The sequence below is a fragment of the Hippopotamus amphibius genome, chromosome 1 (genome assembly GCF_030028045.1).
Source record: "Hippopotamus amphibius kiboko isolate mHipAmp2 chromosome 1, mHipAmp2.hap2, whole genome shotgun sequence".
Lineage (NCBI taxonomy): Eukaryota > Metazoa > Chordata > Mammalia > Artiodactyla > Hippopotamidae > Hippopotamus > Hippopotamus amphibius.
In genome coordinates this window covers 35,064,674-35,087,691 of record NC_080186.1, presented here as the reverse complement: position 1 = coordinate 35,087,691, position 23,018 = coordinate 35,064,674, and the positions used below count along the sequence as shown (strand labels likewise).

Below are 23,018 nucleotides of genomic sequence, written 5' to 3'. Positions count from 1 at the left end.
TTTCTTTTTTAAAGAAGGTTCCAGATACCAGCAGTTGTTAAGTTTCACAGATACAACTGGAATATTCAGTTTGTCACTTTAATTTTGTAAATATTTATCACAAATATTTATGTAAATATTTATTTATGCCTAGCACATGCCGGAAACTGTTGGTCATACAAGCGAATTATGTCATGGTTCCTGTCCTCAAAGAGTAGGAGATGAAAGACAAGTCACAGACTAAAAGCAGAGCTCAGTGTGAGTCAAGACGATCACGCGGCAGAAGGACAGGTGGGGTAGGGAGGACACAGAATGCAGTGGCGGCGGTGTGGGCAAGAACAGGCAGGGAGCCGTGAGGGTCTGTGCCGGGCAAGGTGAGGCCAGGCTGGAGAAGGGCTCTATGCCGGTCCCAGGACTTTGCATGCAGCCTCGTAAGGAATCTGTGTCCCTCTTCATCAGATCCAATTCTTACCTTCTCTTCCATGTCGGTCTTGGTAACCAGCACCTCTTCGGCAAAGCCTACCTCCCTCTCTCGCTTGATCCCCCGACCATCCTTATCAAAGACCTTCCAGGTGAACAGGCAGCCATCCTCGGCGACACTCAGCAGGAACTGGTCATCGAAGGTGAGCAGCATCTGTGGAGAAGGAGCGTGGAGAGGAGGCCTTCTCAGGCTGCGGAGACCGCGACTGAGCCAGCTGCTGTGTGAGACCTCCCACCACGCAAGCTGGGGCACAGCCTCCTGGGGAGGAGGACTCGGTCTTAGAAAAGAAATGAGACAGGAACCCTCACAGGCTTGTGGGAAAGAGTAACAGCATAAGACTATGCATATGTTCTCTGTGGATGTAGAATCTTCAGAGTCAATTATTATGTACATTACATAAGAACTCTCAAAACTCAGCAGTAAAAAAAAAAAGAACCAATAATCTGACTAGAAAGTGGGCAAAAGATACAGAGACATTTCACTGGAGAAGTAACACAGATGGCAAATAAGCACATGAAAAGATGTTCAGCGTTGTTAGCCATTAGGGAAATGCAAATTAAGACTGTGATGAGATGTCACTCTACACCTATTAGAATAGCTAAAATAAAAAAATAGTGATACCGAATGCTGGCAATGATGTGGAGAAAGTGGATCTCTCACACATTGTTGGTAGGAATGGAAAACAGCTGGTAGTTTCTTAAAAAAACTAAATAAACACACTTGCAATATATGCCAGCAATAGTATTCCTCGGCATTTTCCCGAGAAATGAAAACTGAGGTAAACATAAAAGCCAGTGCGTAATTGTTCACAGCAGTTTTATTTGTAATAGCCCCAAACTGGGAAAAAGATCAAATATCCTACTAGAGGTAGATGGTTAAACAAATCATGGTACATCCTTACCACGGAATGCTACGGAGCAAAAAAAAAAAAAAAAAATGGAATACAGTATTGATACATGAAATACCTTGCATGGAGCTCAAGGGTATGATGCTGAGTGAAAAAAGCTCCTCTCAAATGGTCACATACTGTATGATTACTTATATCAAATTCTCAAGATGTGAAAATTATAGAAATGGAAAGCAAATTCGTGGTTGCCGGGGACTAGGCATGGTGGTGGGTGACTATGAAGGGTGGCGTGAGGAAGCTGTTTGTGGACCTGGGACAGCTCTGTGTCTTGCTGCAGTGATGGTTACACACATGTACTCATGTGAAAAAATGACACAGGACCCCCACACACGGTGTACCAGTGCTGTCAGCTTTCTGGTTTAACATTGTACAGTAGTTACATTAGATGTAACTATTGGGGGAAACTGGGTGAAGGGCACACAGGACTTCGACGCTATCTTTCAGATTTCCTATGAATTTATAATTACTTCAAAATAAAAAGTGAAAAGTAAAGAATCAACTGTGGAAACTGTCTTTCACAATCACCAATATGTGTCAAGAACCTTAAAAACAGCAATGTTCTTTCCCTTAGGATTTGCTCTCTGCCTAGGCAGTTAGCCTTAGAAAATAATCAGAGATGCTCACAGAAATCTATAGACCAGGATATTCATGAGTTCATAGGATAATTTAAATGTCCAGTTGTAAGAGAAGAGTTAAATAAGTTATGGTCCACCATATGATAGGATATTTGTATAGCTACTAAAAATCATGTTTTTGAGGGATATTTAATTATATGGAAAACTGCTTACGATAGCATTAAATTAAAAAAAAGCTTATAAAAGAGTGTACATACAGTATGATCTTAATTTATTTAAAGCATATGCACAAAAAAGTAGAAGAAAATTCATTAACATATTAGCGATGATGCTATTATGAGGATTTTTATTCCTAAACTAAACATGTATTGCTTTTATAATCAGAAAAGTAAACATCTTATCCATGACACTTGGTAGTTCTGAAGCAAAGAGGGGGGAACATGTGATAGTAATTTACTTTGGACCCAAGACCCAGGCTCAGTACAGGAATGTTCCAGTTTATAATGAAAAATGCTTTCCTAATAAGGATGGTATTTGCAGGCAAGCCAGTACAGAATTGGGGACATACTGTAATTAAAAACCTCAGGTGTTGGTATTGTTCAATCGAGGATAAGAGAGGGGCAGAGGGAGAGAGAACACACTTTCCCAGTGCCTGTTCTCCAGCAGCCCATGTAAGCACAGACACTGCTTTTTAACAAGGGAGAGTGAAAGGACAACTTACAAATGTGTGCTCATGGTATTACCCCAGGGAGGGGCGGGGGTTCATCTCCTGGGCTATGACCCCTTTTAGTCCAGAGCTACTCTGTGAAGGAGAGCTGTGAGCCCTTAGCAGCCAACACTCAGCAGCTGGGACATGAGGGTGCTGGCCTGTAGAGGACAACTTGGGGGGGGGGTGCAGGGCACCTATAGCAACTCTCAAATGGCCCATTATTATGCAGCCTAATATGACGAGTAACTTTGTACATAAATCTCTAGGTGCATCTCTGATTATTTCCTAGGACAAATTCCTGGGAGTAGTTTAAACAAAGAGTATTAAGAGCCAATAAATGTTTGTGGAACATTTACCTGGATGAATAGATAAATGGAGAGAAAAGATACTGGGAGGTTAAAGGGATGAAGCGGGTATGTGGAGGGCAGGACCAGGTGGGTCTATTGAGAGCTGGATCTGGGACTGGGCCCCAGGGGAGACGTTCCCCCTCACCTTGGTGATAGGACCGGCATGGGCCTGGTACTCGTTGAATTCTTTCTGCAGAGGCAGCGGGTACTTCATGGCACGAATGGTTCCCACTGAGGTGCCCACAAACATCATGCGCCCGGAATGGGAGATGACGACGGCTGTGTAGGTGACGTCAAATGCTGACATCTCCCTAAGGACCTGGAACACAGCCAGCTCTGTTCAGGGTGAGGGGCAGAGCCGTGTCCCCAGTTGTCCCCATGTCATCATCCTCCTTGCTTCTAATAGCAACAGTAGGGCAAGTTCTGGATTTAAAAACGTGCTTTTTCCCATTCCTTTTAGCATCTGACATTGTGTCCAGCACATAAAGGGCACAAACTAAATATTTCTTGGCTGCTTGGCCACTCAGTAAGCAGTTCTAGGAGTTAGGAACAACACTAAAAAAGGGAAACCTCCATAAAGTGTGTGCCCAGCAGTGTTCTATGGCTTTTACAGGTTGTAACTCACCCAATCCTCACAAAAACCCTTTAAAGATGGTGAAACAGAGTCACAGAGATACTAGGTAAGTTGCATCAACTCACCCACCTACTAGGTGGCAGTCAGGCTCCCGAGACTATGCTCTTGACTGCTATTCTATCACATATCTCAAACTAAGAATGGGATGTGGACCATAAATTTATTCAGCGAATATTAATGTCCATTACATAAACAAAACTATACTATCAGGGACTTCATTCCTTCACTCTTTAATTCACTCATCCACCCATCCATCCACCTACCCACCCATCCACCTTACTATCCATCAACCCACCCATCTACCTAGCCACCAAATATTTACTGAATGTTTGCTGTGGGTCATGCATTGTGCTAGCTAGTAGGGATACCGAGAGGTGTGAGCCACGGCCCTGCCCTAAAGGAGTTTTGTTCTGGTGCAGCACCATGGAAGCCACTGCAGAGTCAGGACCCAGCTACTTGGGGGCACACTGGAGAGACACCCTACCCTCAGCTGGGCTCACGGAGAAGGACACAGCTGCATTTGCAAGAGGTATCTTTGCTGAGCTCTCTTCTCCTCCCTCAACTATTTGGAGCCAATGTGGTAATTCTAAAATTGCAGAGTTTGGGGATTTCCAAACAAATATGGTGGCAAGCTTAGGTGATAGCCATAACTAGAATTCTGTTTTTACACAAAAGTATGTGCAGATCAAGGGTTAAAGGGCAGTTCAGGGACCCTGCTGACCTCCATCCATGGAGGGTGGGAGAGAAGTTATAGACAGCAAGGAAAGTAGAAATGGAAAAGGGCCCCACAATTTAACCCAGTCAGGTGGGCACTGGGCAGGAAATCCCAGAAGTAAAAATTACTGAGCTGATCCTATAGGAATGAGGTGCTGGGTGTTATCCCATGAAGAAGGGATGCTGTTTTCACAGGCCCCCTTTCCATTCCTTTCTGCTGTAAACACAGGAGGCTGTCTTCTGCAGATCAGGACAGCAGCCCAGGGGAGGGACAGGGGCAGACTCACTGAAGAATCTGCAATCTCCTTGAGAGTCTGGTCTGATCCGACAGCAAAGATGATTTTGCCATCAGGGGAGATGGTAACACAGTTGTAGCTGCAGGACTTGAGCACACATTCTGTCTCTCTCTTTCCTGTGGACAGATTCCATTCATATACAGCACCATCTGTGCCACAAGAAATCAGTTTGCTGTCATCTGTATTCCACACAACTGAATGAATCTATGGGGGATGAAGACATACCCAGTTAGAAGTACGTACACACACACACACACACCCCTCTCACGGAAAGGAGGATAACCCCTTACATGTTCCACTAGACTGAGGCAGAATGTCCTTTCCTGGTACATGCGCTTCAGTAAACACAAATCATAGCTTCGTGGGAAAGTTACCATTCTGTTTTCTTAGATGCTTGCAAAATATTGAAGGTGAAACATTCCCATTTCCATTTCACTTTATGAATGTAAAGACTGAATCATAAGAGCTCTGATAATGCTATAATCAATCATTGCTGTGTTTTACAAAAACTTTTTATTTTGAAATGATTATCTATTCACAGGGAGTTGCAAAAATTGCACAGAGAGAGGGTTCTTCCAAATGGCAGAGTAAGGCCCTCAGCTGACCTATCCCCCACACAATAAGGTAACTGTTAAACTTTATAAAAACAGTTATTTAAAGTCTCTGGAAATTGTCCTAGGGGCACACAGCAAATGTAGAAACATTCATTCAAGAAAATCTACTCCACCTCAGTAGGAACTGAGACTGTGGCATATGAGCCACGATCTGCTCCTTTACCCTCCTCAGCCTCAAACACTTTATTCCTGTGGACTCCGGGCAGGTGCGGCCAAAAGATGGGGCTCCCTTTCTCCCCACATCTCAGTCTTTGGCTGCAGTCTCACCCTGGGAAAACACCTGTTGGCATTTCTTATCCCCACCCAGAAGCTCATGTCCAGGCAGATACGGCCAAGAGGACCTCCTCTCCCTTCCCCCAACTAGCCCCCACCTGTTGGTGAAAGCTCTACGCCAAGTGCAGAAGGATGAGAATCCTGGTGCCCTGACTGCTCCTGCCCCAGCTAACTCATAGGGTGGAGGGTCTGCACCATGAAGGGAGAGCTGAAGAGATGAGGGATGCCACCCCCTTTCCACCTGCAAGTGCCACTCACAAAGTAGGGATGTCAGTCTTGTAAAAGGAGGTCCCAGTGGGAAGTAGTTGTATAACAAAGGGAGTTCAACTCGAGGATGGAAGATGCCTTAGAGGACTGGGACGGGGAGGGTGTGGGTGGAGTCGAGGGAGGGAGGGAATACGGGGGTATGTGTATAAAAACAGATGATTGAACCTGGTGTATCCCCCAAAAATAATAAATAAATAAATAAAATTTAAAAAAAAAAAAAAAAAAAAGGAGGTCCCTACCCCCTGCTCTGGTGCAGTGGAGCAGGGGTTATTCCCAGGGGACAACAAGCTCTACAGTTCTGCTTGAGGAGACTGACTTATTTGGAACAGAGCATGGAGAATTCCACTCATGGGCCTCATCTAAATCAATGGAGTTCTAGGTGGAGGGCAATTAAGAGAAGGCTGGTAACTCCCTGATATAAGCAGAATGGCGGAGCAACAGAACTGGAATAGAGAGAACAAGGGAAAGAGTCAAGAGAGCCCTTCTGGGATCATGGACAGTTCTGGGGATCGGGAAGGCCGTATGTATGTGCTAGGCTGCACCCACTCAAGAGCAATCAGCGCGTGATACGGGGACCACTTGAAAGCATCTCCTAAACTGCACAAAGACCCATTAACACAGGGTGGAAGCCTCATAGGCACAAGGGGTTTAAACACAATATCTGACCAAACACTAACTGAATAATAAGCTCCTGACCCAGGGGCATTTCCCAGGAAGTCAGGTTTAGAAATAAAATCATGCTTATGCCTGGCAGCCTGGAAGGCTGTGTGCATGGCTGAGGCTGCACCCTCTCAGGTACAATCAGAGAGGGAGCCTCCAAACTACTGGCCTCTGGCTAAACATGCGGCAAAAACATAAACTCCATGAATTGTGACAGAAGCCTCTAAGCCGAACAAAAATCCAGCAGTAAAGGGTGAAAATCTAACTGGCTAAGGGACCTTAAGCACAAACTATGACTAATAAGTGGCTTACATCAACCCAGGGGCAAGCCCTAGGTAGCCTTGTACTGAGTCCTATCCAGTGCAACGAGGTAGCCAGGCTAAAATATCAAAAAAGAAAAACACCTGAGCAAAGACATCCGAGGCTGCCCACTGCAGGAGAAAATGACTTCTTAGAATGAGCTCAGCCAAGTCACTAAACAAAACGACCAAATAAAAACATTTTAGCCAAATAAAAACATTTTAGCCTTTTCCCTTCTGTATTTGCAACTCCCTTCTCCAGTAGAGAGAGACTGGCTCCCATGATTTCCAATACATTAAGGGATTTTCTCCATCTCCTTATAAGTAACCAACCTCCTGACCCACTGGCTACCTCTTCGGGTGTTCCCACGGCTCCAGTCCTGTCAGCCACACCCTTAGCCGTGTCTCAGGCCTAGCTCCACCTCTTACATTGCACTTTCTAATTGTTAGTATTATGTAAAAATGCACTTAAATATAGTTATCTTATTTCCAACAATATTCCTGATGGTCAGTATTTAGTCTTCACAGGACTGCTCTCTGACATTTAACACCACTGACTACTTTATCCTTTTAGAAATTAGTTTCCTGGCTTGATACAATTCCTTGATTCCAGGTTCTCTTTACACCTGCATTTGCAGTCTCTCTCTCTTCTTTACCAATCCCTTAAATGTTGGTCACCTATCTCCTGCCCAAGATCTCAGATTCCACCTGAGCCCTTGGTGATCTAATCTATGCCTCTGACTTCCGCTGACTACCACCTAATCCCCTGAGTCGTAATTTTTCAGCCTTGACTGCCCTCTGACCTCTATACTCATATATCACACTCCTGGACACGTCAAACATAACATGTCCAAAATGGAGCTTAATATCTTTCTTTTCTCTGTCCCTACACTAAAGCCATGGTTTAGTTCCTAGCTCCTCTTTCACCCTCACTTCCTAGCTGATCTCCTTCACTCCAACTTCCCTTCCCTCTAACCCATCCTCAATACTGTTTAGAGAATTAGCTTCCTGATCACATTACTTCCTTTCTTAAATCCTTCCAATTGTTTCTCATCACCTACAGCCTAATGTCCAATCCCTCAGCATGGCATACACACTCCACGATACAGCAAACTTCTCCAGCTCCTCCTTCTATCACTCCTCAAATGTGCTCAGTGTTCCAGCCCTATAATCCACAAACCACCATCTTATTCTGTACTCCTTTTCCATCATCTACAACATGTCCTGCTGCCTTTCTTTTCCCTTTGCTTTTCTCTCCAAATTCATCTGCTGACTTCTTCTTACCCTTTCAATCTTTGGTCTATCAATTTTCTGGATGCTCCATATCCACTCTATCTTCAGGAACTAGTGGTTTTACTTCCTAAATATCTTTTGAATCCATTCACTTCTTCCTATTGGTATTACCTCCATCCTGGTCCAAAATACTATCATCTACCATGTAGACAATAATCTCCTTACCATTTCCACACTTGCCCCTTTCAATACAATCTCTACAGCCAAAGTAATCTTTTAAAATACAAATATCATCATACCATTTCTTGCCCTAAAGTCTTCAATGAGTTCAAAGAACAAGGAGGATAAAGTATAAAACCCTTAAAAGGCCTACAAGTTTCCATGAACAAGGTTCCATGAACTTGGGTACATGCTAACCTCACCAATGTCAGCTCACGCCAAGTTTCATTCCTGATACCTATGTTTTAGTCCCACAGATAGTTCCTCCTATACCCCTAGAAATCTCCCATCTCAGGGATCCCTATCTGCAATGATTTTCCCCACCAGCTCTGGCTGGTTAATTCCAACTCACTGCTTAGGACCAAGCCTTTGTGAACACCCCAGTCTCCTTCATCTTGCCAACTCCTCAATACTTCCTCTCATAACAACCCCTATTTTTCTTTCACTGAGTTTACTGCAGTTAGTACTTAAATCTGTGCATTGGTCTTATTGTCTTTTCCCCCAATTAGACAGAGACCTCCAAGAGAAAAGGAATCACTTCTCTTTTGTTCACTCACATCCCGTTGGCTGACATGATGCTTGGCTCGGTGTCCTTGTTTCCCTGGACACTGTTCACTCACTTACCTTCCCTGTGTGTCCTTTCAGGTTCAAGATGTTCTCCAGGCTTGTGGTGGAAAAAATGTGAATCACATTCCCATTCACTGCAGCAAACAGGTGACCTCCATTGCTAAAGCAACACTACCAGGAAATACAGGAAGAGAGCAAGAATGAAAAGAAGAGCAGTCTATCTGGAGGTTACAGTCGAGAGCTCCGTTTCCTAAAGAGTTCAGGCTGAAATCATGTGCAGGGTTGGGAATCGGGGGAAGGTGCAGACAGGACTGAGAATTGGCTGACATCTTCACTTTCACTATTCCTGTAGCTCATACTGGCCAAGATGCTGACACTACCATGTGCACAAATCATGAAGGTGCTTGGATCAGAGGGCAGAACACTCACTTTGTCTGCAGAAGAAGTTTCAGAGCAGGGAAGCGATGCCTGAAGTCACTGTCTTGATCCCACAAGTCATCTCAGGGGGACATCTGATGGGCTGCTATTGTCTCTCCTTGTTGCACATTTTCCCTGGCCCCTCCCACTCACCAACCCCACCTTCCCAGCTGTGACTGATGCTGTGATAACTTTCTTTTTAATGCTTTTTTTGGTATTATTAAATTATTACTTCACAGTCACAGAACTAATCGCAGATGGGATATTACAAGGTTTGGTTCAATGATACATTTTGGTGGGCATAAGAGAAAGGGGATAGAACCAATATACTCAATACGTTTGGGGGCAGAACTGGATTTTTTAAAGCCACTAAAATTCTCTAAGACAGGCTTTGGTCCCACCTCTCCAGTTGTGTTAGTTCTTGATATTTCACCTCTGGTTTTCCAAGAAACTGGACCTTTATCTCCAGCAGTTCTTACCTCTTTGCACCCTCTGATGGAGTATTCTTTGAAAGAACGTATATCATCAATGAGTAGATTCATAAGGTGTAGTTTGTCAGCAAACCCTACTACAATGTAGTGTCCAGATGGGTGAAGGCTGATTGTATAAGCTTCTTCTTGGTATTCCTTAAATAGTTCCAGGGTGCTGTGAAAAAGATACATTATTGAATATAAGTCTAGCCCACTGAGTCCCTCGAGTTCTCCGTTGTATCTGGTACATATTTTTATCATAGCGTTTGAGATGCTTTATTACTTGCATTTATTGCATGGAAAAATTGAACAACCAAAATCCTGCATATCACAGTAGCAAAGCCTTTCATTCCTTACTTTGATTCATAATTCCAGATGCGAACGGACCGATCCACAGAGCAGGTGGCAATGAGGGGTTTACGGATGCAAGTAGCTAGGCCAGTGATGGAGGCTGAGTGTAACGGGTACATCAGATACTCAAAGTGCGCAGGCTCCCCCTGGAGAAATCACACAGGATGAGATCGGCCAGAGGAAGCAAAAGACTGGCTATGTACTCCAGCTCTCCTTACCACTTACAGACGTTAAGTAGCCCAGATGTACAGAAATCAGGCTGTGGGCAAATCGCTTTAACATTGTGCATATTTTCCTATACCATTATTATTTTAAAACATCATTTTAATGGAAATAAAATATTTTATTCTGTGAATATACCAGGATTTAATTTATCCCTTCTTCTACTGTGGGAATATTTAAGTGCTCTCCAATTTTTGATATTTAGGGGTAACACTAGACTAAATACTCTTACGTGTAAGTCTGTGTTCCTCTCTGATTACCTCCTTAGATACTGCAGTGTAAGTGCCTGACATTAAGCTTTTGGGTCTCAAGGCATCTATTTCAAAGGGCATCTGTCTTGAATAAACATATTGCCAGTTGTATGACACAGCCTCCAGCCAAATAACCAGCTAAGGAATTAAGCCTCCCCCTCACTTGAAGATGCCTTTTGCAGAAAGTCCTAGATAATTTAAATGACTTCTTGAGTGACCCCACTTTTCTCTTCCTGTGCCTTAATTCCCACTCTCATGACTAGATAGCATTAAATAGTGAACTCGCAAAACCCTAGACACCCCACCCTCAAACCCTAAACAAGGCAGAGCCCCAGGTCCACCTGGCTCTTCACCCATGGCCTCACTGTACGGTCCCTGGGCGTGCTATGTACCCTCTAGGACCTGTGAATAAGAAATCTTGTTCCTCAAAGTTCCCTGATGGTTTTTGCTGAAGTACATCCTACAGTCATAATAAGAACCTAAGGGCTCATCGGGCCACAACATTGGCCCTGGTGGGGGAAGTGTACATGAGGGCTTGCTAGGAGTCATACAGCCCCTGGAGACTGCCTCTGGCATTCCTGGCTGATAGCATCACTACCAATGGGTTGGGACCCACACAAGGAATACATTTCTAGAAGAGGAATACAAGGCAAATTGGTATGAATGTTTTCAAGATCTTAATGAGTCCCCCCAAATTTCTCTGCAGATAGACTATATTACTCCACCAGCGGCAGCAAGGAGAGTTGGGAGAATGATTTTAAGTTAAAATGTATCCTACTGCACTGGTGGGGAGATTCCAGGTGTCTGTCATCAGAGACATTATACCTGGGACACCTGAATGAGGAGTGATGGCTGGGGAATTTAATGAGGTGTACATACTTTGTTCACAAGCAAAGACAAAGGCTGAGCTGGCAACTCCCTCAAATTCAGACACTTCCCCACTTATAAACTACCAGCATCCACTCCATCCTTCTCTACTGAGTCGGAAAGAGGTGCTGGGCTGGGGTGGGGGTAGGCACAGATTATTCCCATTCTCCATTTGCTTCCCCTTCTTTCTCCAGGATCTTCAACCTCCCTGTCTCTACTAGCACATTCCTAGTATCTGTTTTTTTCCTCTGAAGGATGAGCAAGAACTAATGTGGGGAAGAGGAGCGTGCCCCAGGCAGAGGGAAGAGCGTGCTGAAGCCTTTTGGCAGAGGGAACATGCAGACTCATGGTGATCAGAAAGGCCAGTCCTATCAGGTGGATGATGGGATGGGGCTGCAGAGGGCAGCCTAGGCCAGATATCACCCAGCCCTGTGCTTCTCAGAGCACTGGGAGGCCACTGAAGGATCACGGCTGTGATGATGGTGGAGGTGGTGGAGGATGTGTATTTTATGATAACCACATCTGGGATTTGTAAAGATCATTCTGGCAACTAAACAGAATATAATTCAGTGGCTGGAAGGTAGAGTGTACATGCAGGGACAGGCAGGAGACTTTTACAGCCTGGGAGAGACTGAAAACACTCCTCTCCAAAGAAGGTCCCACTTTCTGGTCTAGTTCTCTCCTCCCCACGCAGCCTTCCTTCTCCCATCAGCAGGGAGAGAAGCTCTATGCAATGAGCTCACCCTCTAGACAGAGAAAGTGGACAAACTGGAAATGTGGCCATCAAATTAGTCCTTTCTGGGTCCTTGTGAATGAGGTCCTCCTCCCCTCCCCACCATGAAATGATAAAAATGTCTTAGTTTGGGGTATAAAACATAATGATTTATATATTAGCCTACAAGCTTTTAAGTACACTCAAATCTCTCTTCTGTTAAAACAAAAGCAATTCTCTTTCCACCTTGTCTCTGCGCCTCAATATATGAGGCCAGAATGAGACAAAAGCAGAGAAAGGATCACGAGAAAACTACAGACAAACATGTTATGAATGTCACTTTAAAAATCAGATAAGAAAAAGTGTTGGCAAAAATACAGAGAAACCAAAACACTTGTACACTGCTGATGGGAATATAAAATGGTGCAGCACTTTGGAAAACTATCTGGCAGTTCCTTAAATAGTTAAATATGGAGTTACTATGTGACCCGGGCATTCCACTCCTAGGTAAATACCCAACAAGAATAAAAACATATGTCCACACAAAAACTTGTGCACAGATGTTTATAGCAGCAGTATTTATAATATCTAAATGGTGGAAACAACTCAAATGTTCATCAACTGATGATTAGACTAACAAGCGTGGTCTAGCCATGCAGCGGAACACTATTTGGCCATGAAAAGGAATGGAGTACTGATGCACACTAACAACACAGATGAAACTTGAAAACATCATGCTCAGTGAAAGAAGCCAGTCACGAGAGTACACATATTGGTATGAAATGTTCAGAAAAGGCAAATCTATACAGACACAAGACATTGGTGGTTGGCTACAGCTGGGAAGGGAGCAGATGGGGTGCTGGGAGCATAATAGCTAAAGGGCATGTTTTTTTTTTTGAAGCGATGAAAATGGTCTAAAATTGATGGTGGTAATGGCTGCACAACTGTGAATATACTAAAAACATTAAATTGTACACTTTGAATAGGTGAATTGTATAGCATATGAATTTAACTCAGCACAGTTGTTATTTAAAAAACCCACTATTACTGAGAAAGATATATTACAATCTCCTACTATGATTGTAGGTGGTTTATTTTCCTTGTTGTTCTGCCAAAGTTTGCTTGATCTATCTTGAGTCCAGGCTATTTGGTGCACACAAATTTAAAACTGTAACATCTGCTAGATGAAGTGAACCTTCTATAAGTACAAAGTGATTCTCTATCTTTAATATAGCTTTTGGGTTGCAATGTCTGCAGCGTATTCATACTGGCTTCCTTTGTTATTTAAACATGAAAAGCAATGATACACCTTTACATATATATATGTCTTTGTGCACAGGAGCAGGTATAGCAGTACATTAAATACCCGAAGTACACTTGCTAGCTGGATAAAAGACAGGTACAATTTAAGTCTGGCAGACATCTCAAGTGTTCTCCAAAGAGGCTGCAGCCATCACATCCCCGTGCCTCCCCCTGTGCCCCTCTGCCCCCTGCCCCTGCCCTCTGAGGGTACTGGAGCGCTCCTACCTGGACATCTTGAAATGAGAGTTTCTTCTGCTCTGTTATGAAGGGGTGAATGAGCACATGCTCGGGAACTGGATTACAATGTTCCCACGCGGTGACCAGTCCCCGGGCTGGAAGGAAGCGCTGCTGGGGGACTCACCTTGCTGATCTCCGTCACGGACATGGTGATGCTGTAGAGCTGGTTCTTGCTGGTGCTGGCGATCAGCGTTTCCTCGGAGGGGCTGAAGCACACGCAGAGCACGTCCTGTTTGTCAGACTGACTTGGGTCATGGCTCTGTGGGTCCATAGGAATCTGCCCAAGACACAGCACAGCGGTCAGCAATGCCCCCACATTCTCAGGTGTCCTCGGGCTTTCGGATCCTCTCAGACACCTGCAGCTTACAGACTCCCGACCAGCACGCTTCCCAGAGCCTCCTCAGATGTGGAGAAGGGAGGGCCCTCCGTTTCTGTCGGTTTCCTACTCACCTCTGAGTGATGAGTGGCTGAGTAATAAGGCAGCGGCACAGGTGAAAGCAACCCTTCTGTTTCAGTTTGAGATCCCCCCTCAGAACAAGCGACAGTCTAGCCCCTACTCTTGCCAGCTGTTGGGAGCCCGGTACAGGCGCCCACCTGCACCAGGTACACAGTGTGTTTCAGGGCAGCAGAGGGGAAGGTGGGGGCCCTTCTACTACGTGGGGCAGGGGACAGGGCAGAGAGAAGGGGTCCCACAGCTCTTGCAACATCTCAGGGGGCCTGGAATTCCTAGTGGACATTATAAAACTAGATTTTCTTCTCCCTGCTCTTCCACTCCTTCCACTAACAACCAAACTTACTGAAAGGCTGGTCTGCATGTACCATCTCTGCTTCCTTACCACCCACTCAGTTCTTAATTCCTTATAATGTGGCTCCCACTGCATCATTTACTGAAATTGTCCTCATGAACATCAGAAATTTCCTTATCACCAAAGCCTGATGCCCCCACTCAGCCCTCATCTTCTGGGCTTTTTTAGAGCCTGCAGCAGCGACCTTAACACCTTCCTCCCTAGAAGGCCCTGGCCTCCTGTGCTGCCCTCCCCCTGCCTGGAGTTCTGTCTTCCTAGGTACCTCCTAACCCATTTTCATGAAGTCTACTCCCCCTGCTCTGCTGGGACAGCGAGGGTCTGGGAAGCTGTCCCTGACAGCCCTGGGCTGAGTGGGCCCTGATGGTCCCTCAGTGTGCCCACAGCACCTGGGAGTTCCCTCTGTTGTCACACGCATCACATGGAGTAAAGCAGAATGGGAGCCCGCAGACTGAGCATCCTGTCTGTTCCCACATCTGTCTCCTGGTGCTTGGAGCAGTGCCTGGGACATGCTGGCGCTCAGTGACTGCATGGTGTGGCCTCGCGGCCCTCCCCCAGACATGAGGGAAGCTCCCGTGTCTGATGCACCCACCACAGGCCCCACCACGGAGCCTGGCCTGTGATAGGTGCACGATAGACATTTGTTGAATGAATGAGTGAAGGACCACACCTTTCCAGTGCCCTGTTGGGTTCTCATCCTTAGTCTTGAAATTAGGAAATGTTAAATTTTGTCCTCAGTCCTCTTTTTATCTCTATATTTGATCTCTCAGTGATTTTACCTAACATGAGGGTTCAATGAAAACAACAGTAGTAATTACAATAATACTTAAAATAGTGAAAATAAAGCATCGTCTATGTGCCAGACACAAGCCAAGCACTATGGGTGTGTGTGAGTGTATCTGAGCGTGGTGGATGTATTGATCTCACTCCCCAGGTCTCAACCACATTGCCAACTGCTTCACTTTATCCTTGTATCTGGTCAAATGTCAGTAATCCTCAGCGGGGCGTCCCCCGGCCACTCTCTCTAGAACAGAAGCCCCTCTTGCTCCCTGTCCTTTCCTGGCTTTATTTTCTTCACAGCATTGATCTCATCCGACAATCTGCCATATTTGCTTGTTTACTTGTTGATTGAGCGCTAAGGTCAAGTCTTAGTGTGGTTACTTCTCATCTGTATCCCAGCTCTGAGCATAGAGCTTGGCACATTGTAAACACTCAATAAATATTTGTTAAATGAATAAACACACAAAAGAATGAACTTCATAGGCAAAGTAAACTCACAATGCTCCCCTGCAGTCCCCACCCGCTTTGCTCTCACCTCCAGTCTTCCTGCCCTGGCGTCCCTTCCCAGCACCCAGCACAGAGCCTGGGCATCCTCCCTGAGAGCTCCTTGTTTCTGGGCTCCTGCATCTACTCAGGGAACGTCCCACAGACTTGACCTTCACAAAGACTCTCTCTGCTTCACACTGCCGTGATCCTAGACCTCACTGCCTTTTGGCTTCTGTATCAAAAGAGCCTCAGAACAGATTCCTAACTGTGGCCATAATAACTAGGATCCTTTACTGAGCACAGGCACTGCATCAGTGATTACACAGATGTTGTTAATCCTTTAGATAACCACCAGGGTGGGCTATTTCCTTAACGAAGAGACACAGGTTTGCTAGATTTGTTGTCACGTGAAGTCACTCAGCCAGTAAACTTCAGAGTCATGTCTCATTCAGATTACTTTTCTGAAGTACAATGCTTCTCTGCTGAAAAACAGGATGCCTGCCGATTTACATACACACCCCTCAGGCTGGCATCTGTCATCTCCCATCAGCCTTAGCACCTCTCTTTCCCTTCAAGTGACTTCAGGCCCCTCCACTGGGCAACAGACGTCTCCCAAACACACCACCTGCTCCCTGTCAGTGATGCCTTTGCTAAATTTGTTCCTTTCACCTGGAATTCCTGATCTGTTTCTTCCTGTCAAATGTTATCCACCTTCTAAGACCCTTCCTCAAAGATTATCCTCAAACACCCTGAAGGCGTCCTGGTTCTCCCCAAACCAGATAAGACCTATCTCTAAAACAGTTTGTATCATTTATTCCCCATTTACTGAATGCTTGCTGTGCACCAGGTAGTTTTCTTGACATTAAATATCCATATACATCATAATCATACAAATTTTATGGGACACTGAGCTTCAGAGAGAAAACAGAATTTGCCAAATTCTCTCCCAGGTTTCAGATCCAGATCTCCCTAATTTGAAAGCCCAATTCTGTCCAATCCGTCCTAGAACTCCCCTCAGGACAAATGCCTCCAGTCCCTTTGTGCTCAGCACTCAGCGCCCCTCCCCCGACCAGACGCCCTGTCGGTGCTCTGCTGCTGGAGAGCACATGCCAGCTGGACCCGGGTGTTGCTTCTTCCTCCCGTCCTCACCCGGATTTCCCTGCTCTCATGGTAAAACTCCTTCTCGTCCGTCTTCTCAAACAGCAGAACTCTCCCCGGCCCAGCAGAGCAGGCGAATCCCTTGGAGTAGGCTGCGATGGCAGACACCCGGGGCAGGGACAGCTGGCTGTGGCTGCTGGCCAACGTGACCTGCTCCGAGGAGGGGACTGGGGAAGTGATGGTCGGAAATTCGATCAGGCTGGAAAAGAAGACGGCACGTAAAGATAACAGAGGGTTCCAAGGAGATGAATCCTGCTGGGGTGGGGAAGAAGGGCTGTCCCTGGGTGTGGGAGACACCACCCAGGGGGAGCCCCTTTCCCACGTCCCAGATGCTCCCCTCTGGCCGGGAGTCCTACCCGAGCTCCATGGAGGATGGAAGGTTGTGCATTCATGTGGAGTCTCGCAACCCCGTGTCGTCCCTGCTTTCATTGTTATTATTGTACTCATTTTGTTGTTTGGAAAAAAGCGGCTCAGAGGCGTTGAGTTCTAAATTAGGAAGTGGGAGAGCTGAGATTTGAATCCAGGTTTCTATCCCCTTCCTCCCTCCCTTCCTTGCTCTTTGCTTTTTCTTTCTTTCCTTTCTTCCTCCTTCCTTTCCTTCACCCCTTCCTTCATCCTCCCTCCGCCCCCTTTCTCTCTCATTTATTCAACATTTACTGGAGTTACATGTGTTAACAGCTCAGTGAGACAATGGTGAATAAGCTGACACAGTTCCTGCCCCGAGAGCTGATAGAGAAGGGGGCGTGCGATAAGGACTGTTGGGGGCAGCTGAGTGGGATGGGAGCAGCCGGTCAGCAGCTAACAACGGTTTTCTGAGGACCGTTACAGGGGAGGACCACCTCTCTGAGATGAGCAGAGGCTGAGGGCTCCCAGCTGAGACCTGAAGGACAAAGAGGACTGTGTCAGGCATGTGTCTGTGTCCGGGGGAGTGGGGTCTGGGTGGGGGGCAGACCAAGCCCAGAAGCAGAGTGCACGAGGCATGTGTGGTAGGTAGTCAGGAGCTGATGCTGCAGATGTAGAGAAGGGTCAGAGCAGCAGGGACGTGTGGGCCAAGTTCAGGAGTCTGAGCTTTATTTTGGAGCCCTGGACCCACTGAAGGATGTTGAACCCAGCAAACTGGAGGGCATATGGCCTTATTAGGAACTTCTCAACATAATCACAACAGAAAGGGAGATATTATTGTCATGGAGGGTGGTAAAAATGGGCGCACCCAAAGTCATTGAGGAAGAAGCATCTACTGCATGCCATTGTGGTTGAGGGCTCAGTCTCTGGAGTCAGACACATCTGGGTTTGAATCCAGACCTGTCATTTAACAATGCTGTGATCTCGGGTGAGTCACTTAACCTCTTTGAGCATCAGTTTCCTTGTCTCTAAAATGGGCATGATAATAATATGTGCTTTTTAGGGTAAGACTCAAATGAGGATATATAAAGTGCTTAAGTCATTGTGTGTCTAGAACACACAACGGTACTTTCGAATGTGGGTGAGACTGCAACTGTTACTGGTTGCAGTCGAGGTAAAATTGACAGCTCCATCCTGAGCCGCCACTTTAGCCCATATGCTTCTGTCAGATTGACCGACAATATTTCCTTGCACTTCCTTGTTGGTCTGGTGCCTCCTGCTGAATTGTAAGGTCCTCAGGACCTGTGTCCCAGCACCTAGCAAGACACCTGGCACACTGCAAGGACTTGGTGGGCATTTATTTAATTGATTCAGTAAATTAGGCAGCATTTAGAAAACATATTTTTGAAAATCTGCAGTTTTGAAGACTAGTCATACTAAAATGCTTATAAAATGAGGTTAGGTGTAAACATATAAAGAATTGTGTCTAGGCTGTGGATATAACTTTCATATGTGCTTGAAAATGCATGAGCACTAGAAAGACAGAGGGAAAATGAAAAGCATTGACTTTTAAGGTAGAGGGGACAGAAGGGATTTTTAAAGAATTCTGTTTTCAGTGTGATGCTATCAGCACGATGAGTGTATTTTTCCAAGAGCCCCCGCCCAGAGGGCACCATTACCTCTCTGACTCCTGGATCACCCCCAGGTTCTTCGTCTCGCTGGTGGACTCCTTGACCATGATACTTGTCTCCCAGCGTTGATCTCCAGACTCAAAGAGGAAGAGCCTGCCTGTATCAGTGCCAACGACAATCTTGTCATCAGACACCCAGGTGTGGGCGAGATAGTTTTGGGGTTCTCCCCTCTGAAAGTTAGTTTGCTTCAGGGTTCCCTCAGCAAAACGGAGAAGCTTAAACATCCCATTTCCAGTGACACAAATCTGAGTGTTATCCTGGGGATTGAAGCTCACCTGCAAAATGTGAAAGAATTAAAAAAAAAGATATATGACACTAAACTTGATGGCATTATTTCCCATTTTACTAATTGCTAATTATTCCAGTTAGCTCACAGGATCCTTTAAACACCACTAAATCATAATTTTAAGACCATATTTGACAAGCGGACAGATCTATATCCATTATATATATAGGGCTCATGAGTCAAACTAGGAAACCTTCAAAAGTCATCTGACAAGCGCCAAAAAGCAGGATGAGCAGGTTTTGACAATCACCAAACTCTGTGCCAACAAAATGGAAAGAAGGCTCAGCTCAAAACACAGAAAACTGAGGGTTTGGCAGGTTTACGGGCCCTGTCCAGGGGGAAGGAACCACATGTCAGGGACTAAGCTTCCTTCAGCTCTAGCCTCATCCCAGTGTGCCGTCATGGGCGGTCAACCCATCACCCCCACTGGATGGTGAGCGCCTGGAGGGGCTGTGGCTTTTTCCTCTCTGTATCCCCAGTGCCGGGTTCATAGCGGGCATGCAATGAACGTTTCCTGAGTCTGTGTGAGAGGAGGTGCTCCCTGCTCTGAACAGGATGCTGTATCGTGCCTTACTGTGACCTGGATGGAACTATCTTCAGGCTCTACCTGCCTTTGCTCTGATTCCATGATCACCAAGCAACTTTCTGATTACTCATTTCACCTCCCAAGGGCTCTATTATCAAGGAAGAAGTACACTGGATAAATGCTGTGTGTTCTGGTTGTGACATGCTGGTTCACACGTCAGCCTCTTGTGAGAATAACGGAGTCTGTGCCCGAGACGCTGACTAGCCAGTAACTCAGAACATGAACAGAACTCAGTGCTTGGACTTGTAAAGTTGAGCGCTAGATCCTTGACTGGTTGACTGCTCCAAGAAAAGCCTCCTTGGGACCAAACTAGCCTCCTGACACGTTTTCTTCATTTTGCCCTCAACCCACGATGGAAACTTCTGCTTCCCACATAAGTGTGATTTCATGGACAGCTTCCTAAAGATCTACCACTTCACATCACCTTCCTGAAGTCTTCCCACTGCCCAGCTATGCTGCTCAGAAGAGGCCAGGACCAGGGAGAGAGAACAAATTTGATCAACCTTCCTCTGGGCCTGACTTGGGACCAGAAAGAAATTCGGAGCCAAAGTAAAGAGCACAGGCCCTGGGGTCAGGGAGTTCTGGCCCTGCTAAGTTCTTGGAGCCTCAGTTCCTTCATCTTTAAAACAGAGACAATAATTATGTATACCTTATACGGTGTTGTGAGGCAAATCTAAAAATACATTTTAAGAAATCAGCACTACTCCTGGCACAAAGAAAGCATTCAGTGAGAGACAGCTTGTGCTATATTTTAATAATTTGCACAATACTTGTCACACTGGGTCGTACCTGGTAGACAGCATTGTTCTGGGTGTCGATTCTAACAATGGCCATTACTTTCTGTTTCTCCCACAGCCAATAGACAAGGTTTGACTCTGGAGGTGATGTCTGAGTCAAGAGGTATTTGGAGTCTGGAGAAAAAGCCATGCAAATGAACTTCTGAACTGGGAAGTCAAAATTATTAAGGATTTTGCGCTTTCGGCACGGGACGGCAGACAGTTCATAAATGGTGATGATGGGCTTTTCTTGCACAGTCTCGGAGATAGCGAGGTATCGCCGATTGGGACTGATGGAAAGGGCCAACATGCCCTGACTCTTGTCTGAGCCTGCAAACAAAGGAGAGGGGCTGATAAGGGGAGATCACCAGTTCACCAAGACTCAGTATGAACCAGGCACGGTGGCGGGCACTGCCGAGGCAACAGAAGTGCAGAAACAGGTAATTGTCGACCCCTGTGTCCCTCGGTGCAACTGTCTGGGCAATTATGAAAATAAGTAGAATGGGCGCCTCACTGAGGCTGTAGTAGTAGGAGAAGTCAGGGAAGGATTCCTGAAGGAGGACAAAGTGGGCTGAGGAGTGGGGCAGGTCAGGAAGGGCCAAGGTGTGGACGTGAGAAAGGGCATAGATGGTGGGGGAACTGCACATGGTGGGAGAGGGCTGAGCATCCCCTGTGCACCAGGGGTGACCAAACATGGGTCTGGAGGGTGCAGCAGGGTCAGTTCAGAGGCCTTTATGCCCTGAGCAGCCAGCACTCATTACTCTTCCTCCATTTTCCAGGCTGGCGTGCTGACTGCTGGATTCCTCAGCCTCCCTCGCAGTTAAGTGATCTATGTGACATTCTGGCTGAGAGACAGATGCAGAGGTCTGCTGAGTGGGCTTTACGGTAGAGCCTGTGCTTCCAGGCTGGGTGCATTCTCCCCATTTTCCAGGAATGAAGAGGCAGTACCTGGTGCTTGAGCACTCTTCATGTCCACGAGGTAACAAGCATGAGAATGAAAGCCGTGGGCTTCTAGAGAGCAGAGCCCGATGTAAAGATTAAACTGCAAATGTCTTATTTGGGTAATGTAATCAGGTCTGCATTATAATTTTCGTGGGCCCTATGCACTTCTGCTTTCACGGTCCCCTTCCTCCACTAAAATATGGTAAAAATTATATTTTATGACTCATTGGTTGAAAGAAGAATATAATCCATGCTGGATTCACTAGTATTATATTCATTTTTTCCCGATTTTAAAATAAATTAAAATTAAAATATTTTCTTTGGTCCCTAAAAGCATCATGGGCCCCAGGCTGTGCCTCACAGTAATTTAGCCTGTTACAAGCCCAGGGCAGGGAGCGTGAGGGAGGCAGGGGAAGCTGTGCTAGAAAGTGACACGATGGACTCCACGCTGCTGAGTCACACAAGCTTCAGCAAGCTGGACCAGCCCGCGGACTTCTCTGGAAGGGCTGCAGGGAGTAGCTGCACCTCCGAGAAGAACCAGGGAGGCCAATGGGAGGGCACTGGGAAATTTTAGGAAGGTCAGGTGTGTGTTGTAGAAAGATCCCTCTGGGGACTGTATGGAAGACAATCCTGGAGGGACGAAAACCTCAGAAGGTTATTCCAAAAACCGAGAGATATGGCAGCAACGAGCAACAGGAAGGCAGCAGGGGTGATGGGAAGGGGAGGTCAGAGAATCGCTAAGCAGGAAAACCAGGAGGACTCCGTGATGGCTGGGGTGAGGGGCTGATGGAGAGAAAGCAGGAGGACTCCGTGATGGCTGGGGTGAGGGGCTGATGGAGAGGAAGCAGGAGGACTCCGGGATGGCTGGGGTGAGGGGCTGATGGAGAGGAAGCAGGAGGACTCCGTGATGGCTGGGGTGAGGGGCTGATGGAGAGAAAGCAACAATGAATGACATTTAGGTTTCTGGTTGGTGATGGGAGTGGTGGTGACACCTGGGATGGAACACAGGCTAAGGGAGTTAGGGGTCATGGTGAAGAGTACGTCCACTGTTTTTCACTGAAAATAGTCCATGCAAATATTTCTGATTTCTTCATGCTTATTCGCTTCCAGTTTTTTATGATTTCTTTTTTTTTTTTTACTGAAGTCTTTAATCCATCTCAGATTCATGATGGTAAAAGGTTTAAAGTGAGGATTTAAATTGATTGCCCTTTCCCAAATATCAATACCTAACTGGTTGTCTCAGCACTAATTACTTATGCCATGTTTATGTTGTATTAAATTCATTTATCCATTGTATTCATTTATGTGTATATTATTGTGTTTCTGGGTTGTTTATACTAGGACTAGCTTATTTTTGTAATCATATCTTTACCATATGTTTGGATACCTGGCAAAGTAGGCTCTTAAGGAAAGAGGGAGAAAAAAGGAAATGATAAACTCCATTCTGGATACATTATGTGTGAGGTACATACTGTAGAACATTCAGGTAAAGAGGTCTAGCAGGCAGCTGGATATGATGAAAGCTGGGGAAGATGTTTGGACTGAAATACAGATTTGAGGTAAAA

General features: G+C 45.8%; 1 protein-coding gene across 1 annotated transcript in view; it reads right to left on the bottom strand.

Annotated features, from left to right (window-relative positions):
- CFAP57 (cilia and flagella associated protein 57) overlaps nucleotides 1-23,018 on the bottom strand; it is a 61,760-nt gene that overhangs the window by 33,449 nt on the left and 5,293 nt on the right. The window contains exons 2-11 of the mRNA XM_057709200.1: nucleotides 20,525-20,841; nucleotides 18,852-19,138; nucleotides 16,822-17,029; nucleotides 13,728-13,880; nucleotides 10,019-10,158; nucleotides 9,671-9,836; nucleotides 8,832-8,945; nucleotides 4,634-4,846; nucleotides 3,144-3,317; nucleotides 452-613 (exon numbers count right to left, since the gene is read on the bottom strand). Of these exons, the coding sequence (XP_057565183.1) occupies nucleotides 452-613; nucleotides 3,144-3,317; nucleotides 4,634-4,846; nucleotides 8,832-8,945; nucleotides 9,671-9,836; nucleotides 10,019-10,158; nucleotides 13,728-13,880; nucleotides 16,822-17,029; nucleotides 18,852-19,138; nucleotides 20,525-20,841 (1,934 nt within the window). The remainder of the gene's footprint in view (nucleotides 1-451; nucleotides 614-3,143; nucleotides 3,318-4,633; nucleotides 4,847-8,831; nucleotides 8,946-9,670; nucleotides 9,837-10,018; nucleotides 10,159-13,727; nucleotides 13,881-16,821; nucleotides 17,030-18,851; nucleotides 19,139-20,524; nucleotides 20,842-23,018) is intronic.